Here is an 8,408-nt window from a genome sequence, read left to right on the forward strand (position 1 = left end):
CTGCCTCCTACTCAGTCCCAGATGCTAATATATGCATATTAGTATTAGTATTGGTTAGAAAACACTCTGAAGTTTCTAAAACTGTTTGAATGATGTATGTGAGTATAACAGAACTCATAAAGCAGGCAAAACCCTGAGAAACAATCCAAACAGGAAGTGGGAAATCTGAGGTTTGAAGTTCCGCTTGCGGAACCCCAGTCCTAGACAGGTACAAGTTGGAACACTGGAATGTGAGATGTAATCTACACCTCCATAAAGAACACTGGAATGTGAGATGTAATCTATACCTCCATAAGGAACACTGGAATGTGAGATGTAATCTACACCTCCATAAGGAACACTGGAATGAGATGTAATCTATACCTCCATAAGGAACACTGGAATGTGAGATGTAATCTACACCTCCATAAGGAACACTGGAATGTGAGATATAATCTACACCTCCATAAGGAACACTGGAATGTGAGATATAATCTACACCTCCATAAGGACCACTGGAATGTGAGATGTAATCTACACCTCCATAAGGAACACTGGAATGTGCAATGTAATCTACACCTCCCTTAGGCTGATCGAAATCTTCAGTATTTTGTTTAATGAATTTCAATTTGAGTGTCATTTTTTCTAACTAACTAGCCTACACTTTCTCGTTCTGAACTTCTAACCTGAGAGGGAGGGTGTGGCTTCGTGACAAGAGCAGCTGCTCAACGATTTGACAGCTTCAACATCAGTCATAGTCACATAATAGCTACAGATGGACTGGATATTGGGATTCATATCATATCCGTTATGCACACTAATGAAATCAATTAACTAACATTCACAGCAATATTGTGTCCAAACAGAAATAACAGTGACTGAGCTGGATTGATCTCCAACACTAATAAAGAGGAGTGATTGGACCAAAGGCTCTTTGCCCTGTAGTGAAATCAGACTGGGAGGGACATGACTATGTAGCTGTCCATGTGATGTGTGACTAATGATGTTTTCTCCCTTTCACTCTCTCCTCCATAGCGGACCCTCGGGTGAGTGAGAATGTCTCAGGTGAGTGGACTCAGTATGTCATGTTCACAATCATTTATCTTCCATAGTTTGTGTCCCGTTCTCTGTGCCATAGTGTCAAATGAATCCTTAAATATATTCTCTCTCCTGCCTCCAGGTAAAGCTGCTATATGGACACAGTTCCCCTTCAAGGCAGATTCCTACTCGGAGTGTAACGGGAAGCAGTACGTGAAGAGGACCTGGTACCGCAAGTTTGTGGGCATCCAGCTATGCAACTCCCTTAGATACAAGATCTACATGAGCGACTCACTCACCGGTCAGTATAGTACAGTATAGTAAGAGGGTTGCCTTGGGAAATGATTCAGACCTTCTTCTGAATGTTGTTAGGTTACAGTAGGTAACAGCCAGGGTTGGGCAGTAATGGATTACATGTAAACCGTTGGGTTACCAGCTAAAATATTCTAATCAGATTACAGATAATTTTGAAAAATTAGACGATTACATCGAGGATAGCTTTTAAGTTCAGAAAGGAGGTTTGCGAGAAAAAAAATCTTTGACACCTGTTTTCTCAATGACATTCAAATCAGCATTGAAAAAAGGCGCATGTTTAAATTTTTTCCACCTGAGCGAGTCTGACCAGAATTCAGAGACCACTATGATGACACACCAAATGGGTTTGATGGATTGCGGGAAAAGAGCAGGAAAGGGCTTTTGTAAGCTCCAGTCCAAGCCATGTCCTTCCAATGGTACGACTGCTGTCGTCATCCAAACATGATCCAACTTGAATAAACTCTTGGAGGTAAGGATAACAGCAGTGTAGTCCATGGCGATACGGATATCACCTATTGTCATCTACATAGCGCATTGATGTGAATCATACTGTTGTTCTCTCATTCAGCTATTTGCACATTACGGTGGTTGTGGTGGATGGCTGTTCACAAATCTAAAAGTGCATTTGAACCCAAAAATGGTTGAATTCAAGAGGTTTAAGCTGCCTCTCAATCATTGTTTTTGAAACCAGTAGACAGCCAGTAAAACATATGCTAATGCAACAGCTGCATAGTGTGGATCCCAGCCTATGGAATAAAAGTGGGGGTTTTATTGCTCAATCTAATTCATGCTGATACTATTTTTTCTTATCCATAGGCCTAATGGACACGTGTTCAAACTCAAACTCACTTTTGATAGACTTAAAGGAGCAATCTGTAGTTGCTACATCCATTTTTGGACTTATAAATTATATATCAATTGATTCTTGAAGAATATAACTTCACATGCCTCATGAGCTTAGTTCAACTGTCACACTCCATGAGAACCCAAAATATAAACTTGTTTCCCCCCAATGTTTGTAAACATTGTAAACATAAACAAACACGGTATAGCCTCATAACATGGTTCAAACAATCATTTTGATATCATCGCGTCCATAGCTCTGACTATTAATCTGAGAGTGGTTACATTTCTCCAGGCCCATCCCTCAGCTTTTTACCAAAACAGAGGCGGGGTGCGGTTTTGTTACTGTTTCATCTGTGGATTTGCCCTTTAAACAGCTGCATATTATCAAGATATCAAAGTGTCACCAACAAAATGTTAAATAGGCCTCTAGCAATGTAGCATATGGCATTCATTTCTCACATTTAAATAGCACATTTCAGTAGTACTCAAAGCATGCCACTCCATGAGGACAGCATTTATTTTTCAACTCGAATCAATCAGTCCTCCATGACAACAAAATCATAAATAACAGCGTAGAGCTGGCTAATAAGTCCTTAGTTTTGGGGTCATGCTCAGGTAAAACAATTAGGCTAATCTATACTTCCATATTTCCAAGTCCTTTCTTGAAGATCAAGGGGTATAACATTTATTGGAATGACTGGAATTCTGATTAAATTATATTTTTACATTAAAAACCAAAGTTTAACGTATTATTATATGTAGTAGAAAGCGATGGGTTAGAAGAAGCCTACACAAACAACGCACAAAGTCAAATGTAACATCTATATGTGGCCAGCTATGTAAACTTTAACATTGCAGCATAAATCAATAGATGTGGTTCAATTGGTAACATACATTTTTGTCTTCTTCTAATGCCTCTTAAGGCGAAAGTAATCTAAACGTAACTGAATGTAATCAGATTATGTTACTGTGTTTGGGTAATCCAAAAGTAACGTTACTGATTACAATTTTGGACAGATAACTAGTAACTGTAATGGATTACATTTAGAAAGTAACCTACCCAACCCTGGTGAGACAGCCTTATTCTAAAATTGATTAAACTGTTTTTTTCTCATATCAATCTACACACAATGGCCCATAATGACAAAGCAAAAACTTGTTTGTAGAAATGTTTCCACATTTATTAAAAATATAAAAGTATTCAGACCGTTTACTCAGTACTTTGTTGAATCACCTTTGGCAGCGATTACAGCCTCGATTCTTCTTGGGTATGACACTACAAGCTTGGCACACCTGTATTTGGGGAGTTTCTCGCATTCTTCTCTGCAGTTCCTCTCAATCTCTGTCAGGTTGGATAGGGAGCGTTGCTGCACGGCTATTTTCAGATCTCTCGAGAATTGTTCGATCGGGTTCAAGTCTGGGCTCTGGCTGGACCACACATTCAGAGTCCCGAAGCCACTCCTGCGTTGTCTTGGCTGTGTGCTTAAGGTTGTTGTCCTGTTGGAAGGTAAATCTTCGCCCCAGTCTGAGGTCCAGGACCAGGTTTTCATCAAGGACCTCTCTGTACTTTCCTCTGTTCATCTTTCCCTCGATCCAGTCTAGTCTCCCAGCCCATGCTGCTGAAAAACACCCCCAAAGCATGATACTGCCACCACCATGCTTCATTGTAGGGATGGCGCCAGGTTTCCTCCAGACGTGACACTTAGCATTCTGGCACTCTACCATTAAGGCCTAATTGATGGAGTGCTGCAGAGATGGTTGTCCTCCCATCTCCACAGAGCAACTCTAGAGCTCTGTCAGACTGACCATCGGGTTTGTGGTCACCTCCCTGACCAAGGCCCTTCTCCCCCGATTTCTCAGTTTGGCCTGGCAGCCAGCTCTAGGAAGAGTCTTGGTGGTTCCAAACTTCTTCCATTTAATAATTATGGAGGCCACTGTGTTCTTGGAGACATTCAATGCTGCATAAATGTTTTGGTAGCCTTCCCCAGGTTTATGCCTCGACACAATCCTGTCTCAGAGCTCTACGGAAAATGTCTTCAAACTCATGGCTTGGTTTTTGCTCTGACATGCACTGTTAACTGTGGGACCTTATATAGACAGGTGTGTGCCTAGCCAAATTATGTCCAATCAATTGAATTTACCACAAGTGGACTCCAATCAAGTTGTAGAAACATCTGAAGGATAATCAATGGAAACAGGATGCACCTGAGCTCAATTTCGATTCTCATAGCAAAGGGTCTGAATACTTATGTAAACCAGGTATTTCTGTTATTTTTTAAATACATTTGCAAAACTGTTTAAAAACCTGTTTTCGCTTAGTCATTTTGGGGTATTGTTTGTAGATTGCTGAGGAAACAGTTTTATTTCATCAATTTTAGAATAAGGCTGTAACAAACAAAATGTGGAAAAAGTCAAGGGGTCTGAATAGTTTCCGAAGTCACAGTATACACTGAGTGTACAAAACATTAAGAACACCTGCTATTCCATGACATAGACTGATCAGGTGAATCCAGGTGAATGCTCCACTCATAGAAAAAAGGTGTTATCTAGAACTAAAAAGGGTTCTTTCGCTGTTCCCATAAGACAACCCTTTGAAGAACCCCTTTTGGTTCCAGGTAGAACCCTTTTGGGTTCCATGTAAAACCCTTTCCACAGAGGGTTCTACATGGAAACCAAAAGAGTTCCATCTGGAACCAAAAAGGGTTCTCCTATGGGGACAGCCACAGAACCCCTTTGGAACCCTTTTTCAAAGAGTGTATGATCTCCTATTGATGTTACATAATCTACATTTCAATCAGTGTAGATTAAGGGGAGGAGACAGGTTAAAGAAGAATTTTAAGCCTTGAGACAATTGAGACATGGATTGTGTGAGTGTGCCATTCAGATGGTGAATGGGGAAGACAAAATATTTAAGTGCCTTTGAACGGAGTATGGTAGTAGGTGCCAGGCGCACCGGATTTGTCAAGAACTGCTAAATTGCTGAGTTTTTCATGCTCAACAGTTTCCTGTGAGTATATTAAAAATGGTCCACCGCCTAAAGGACATCCAACCAACTTGACACAACTGTGGGAAGCATTGAGGTCAACATGGGCCAGCATCCCTGAAAAACACTTTTGACACCTTGTAGAGTCCATGCCCCGATGACTTGAGGCTGTTCTGAGGGCAAAAAGGGGGACAACTTAATATTAGGAAGGTGTCCCTAATGTTTTGTGCACTCAGTGTATGTCTATGTTTTCCTCTGTTTATATTGCCTTGTCTCTGTGTACGTATGACTATAAAGGACTAAAGGATACAATGGAATTTGAACGAGGTGTAACTAACTAAAATTATATGATCTCAAACAACAGTATTTAACCTATAGCATCATACAGAGCCATAACCTTTGACCCTGTGCAGGCAAGTTCTACAACATCGGGGACCAAACTGGTCATGGGGAGGACCACTGCCAGTTTGTAGATTCTTTCCTGGACGGACGAACAGGCAGCCAGCTACTGGCCGACCAGCTTCCCAGCCGATCAGGTAGAGTACCATCAACTGGGATCCATTAGAAAGATCAGTGGCAGAGAACCACTTGTACAGGTGTCCATGACCATGGTTTCTTGTTCACTTTTCAATGACTACTAAAGATTTCTGTTTCAGGGTTAACTATGGGAAACAATGATCTCTAGACTATGTTAAAAGACCATTCACATCCCAAACCATTTTTAAAAGAAAGGTTCTCATTATCCTTTTGCTCTCATGTCTCAGGTTTCTACCGGGCTATGCGTCAGGAACCGGTCAACTTCGGCCAGATCGGAGGGAACTCGCATGCCACCTATGTCGGCTGGTACGAGTGCGGAACACCCATACCTGGGAAATGGTAAGACCCTCCACCAAGGAGGTGGCCAGAAAGATGCCTGACTGAAAGAGGGATTATTTTACCAGGCTGAAAGGAGGACTGAGGAAGCCTGAGGGGAGGTGGGCTTCTCTGTTACCGTGGAGATGCACCTTTCTGACTATCTATTTGTCAGATGGCAACAGCCCACATTCCATTGTATAAAAGTGTACAGGACCATACTTGTCACGAACTCTGTTAGGCACATTTGTCATATCTCCTTAAATCTCATCTCACTATTTATCAATCACGACAACATGAGAAAATACTCAATATGTAAACAAGGAAGAGAAGTTGGTAAAATGTTTTTCAGAGTGCTTCATTAAATATGAACACCGGAAACTGTTGGGAAGCTGGCTCCCTAAAAATGTAATAATGTGTATGGTTTTATTTATCAAGCAGTTGTTATTCATGTACCTTGTGGTTTCTATTGGCCAGTCTGTTAAAAGGGTTGCTACAAAAGCATTAGTTTTCACTCATACAGATACTGTCTATACTCAATACCCTTTCTTGATTGGTCCTGTGGGATTAACAGTTGCGGTTTGCACAATATGAAAGTATTAAATATGTATATGATGTGAAAGAACAATATTTCTGAACTACTATCAAGTCTCAACATTAAGTTTACAAAGCAAGGCGGTTCCACGGACTAGAAGTGTGTTAATCACTTGGAAAAACACCTGAATGGGTTCTTTAGCCAATGAATATCCAAATATTAAGTATAGATAAAATCAGATACTGGGATTCACTCAGTTGGAATGAACAGCATAAGGATAGGCTTTGTTCTTTCATCTTCAATTTTCTAACTTCAACTCATCTCAATTTGGAGAATGATTGCCAGGAATCCGTTATGTGGTCCTAAACTCATTGCAAGTGACCACAATTGTCCACCTCTGGGGCGTGTTCAGTGGGGTGCACCATTGCAGAATGTTCAGATGGAACGTATTGGGTTTGTAGGATGAGGAATTGTGTCAGTTCTATACGTTACATTTCTACCTACAACATTCAGAACATTTCCCCTCACTGACAAAACTCTTTTGTTTTTAGCCTTGGAATGTTTTCTATAGTTTTGTTAGCACAACCTGTTCGTCTGAGTTTAAATATTATATAACATGTACATAAAGGCTTCTTTTAGTGTGGAAACAACCAAACAAAGATTACATTTAACATTTTGTACAGTTGCTCACAAATGGCTGCAGTTGTATTTTCAACCCAATTTTTGGGGAAAAGTGTTTATAGATTGTTCCAGATATGTACAACCATTTCTGTATCTATTTTCAACAATAAATCCTTAAGTATGGTTCTGTTTTTACTACTTCTACGACTCAAATTGGTTGTAAATGCATTGTGCACATATGAAAGTGTGTGTTCATATGTCACACACACACCCACACAAATCATCAACACATGCCCCGTTTCACTCATTTCTCCATTAGTTCTGACTGCAGACAGGCAGAGCTGAGGGACCTACCACACACTCCCTCACCACACATCCCAGCCAACCACAACGCCCGATTAGGAAAACAAACAGCAACAGCAGCATTACCACACTTTTCCAAATCCACTCTGGTGGGATACGAAAGGCTCTCGGAAGCCAAGCTCAACACGGAGCCGTGAACTCACAAACCACAGTGTGAGGGAAGGAGTGAGGGAGAAAGAATCAAAACAATGATAGACTTCCAAGGTTTCAAAACCTTTATTGGGTTTTAGAGAAAATGTTACAGTTTAAACAAACTAAATGACACTTCAAGGTGGAAAATCTGACTGATATATTAATACAAACCATTGAGGAAAAAAAATGTATGAGAAAGAGAGAGTGATAAACCATAAGGTGGTGATCTAAGAGGCTAAACATGGTAGGACCCTTCTGGAAGGTCAAAACGACACCTCCCATATTGTACTCAAGCGAGGGTCAGATTCCATGACACGACATAATACCAACATGGCGTTGATGAAAACTAGTTGTAAAAAAACTATTAAAAAAAAAGGGAAAAAAAAGGGGATGAACACCATTTTCATAGAAGCATCTGTTGACACTCAGCAAACTATATCCTCAAAAGATCAGTTAAAATGCAATACGAATCAACATCATCTGTTGACCAGCGTATACAGGTGTATTTACAGCTGTCAGACCAGAAAGATAAAGTCAGATGATGATGATAATAAGACAGCCTTCATATTTCAGCCTGTTTTGTTCTACCAGCTGAGTGTGCTTACAGACTGACGACATGTTCACCAGTGTTGAGCACTATTTCAACTGACAATTAGAAATTAAAACATTTAAAAACATTTTGAAATAAATAACTTTGACTTTTCAGTTTATTGAGAAGTCATTGAAAATGCCCTTTTTTATTAT

General features: G+C 40.3%; 1 protein-coding gene across 11 annotated transcripts in view; it reads left to right on the plus strand.

The window, feature by feature from the left end:
• Positions 1-7,352, plus strand: part of LOC115116676 (target of Nesh-SH3-like) — a 66,398-nt gene extending 59,046 nt beyond the window's left edge. For all 11 annotated transcript variants that reach the window (XM_065015095.1, XM_065015082.1, XM_065015098.1 and 8 more), the window contains 4 exons: positions 1,015-1,044; positions 1,160-1,318; positions 5,575-5,697; positions 5,926-7,352. In XM_065015095.1, coding sequence (XP_064871167.1) covers positions 1,015-1,044; positions 1,160-1,318; positions 5,575-5,697; positions 5,926-6,041 — 428 coding nt within the window. In that variant the 3' untranslated portion in view covers positions 6,042-7,352. The remainder of the gene's footprint in view (positions 1-1,014; positions 1,045-1,159; positions 1,319-5,574; positions 5,698-5,925) is intronic.
• The last annotated feature ends 1,056 nt before the right edge of the window (positions 7,353-8,408 follow it).

The sequence above is a fragment of the Oncorhynchus nerka genome, linkage group LG3 (genome assembly GCF_034236695.1).
Source record: "Oncorhynchus nerka isolate Pitt River linkage group LG3, Oner_Uvic_2.0, whole genome shotgun sequence".
Lineage (NCBI taxonomy): Eukaryota > Metazoa > Chordata > Actinopteri > Salmoniformes > Salmonidae > Oncorhynchus > Oncorhynchus nerka.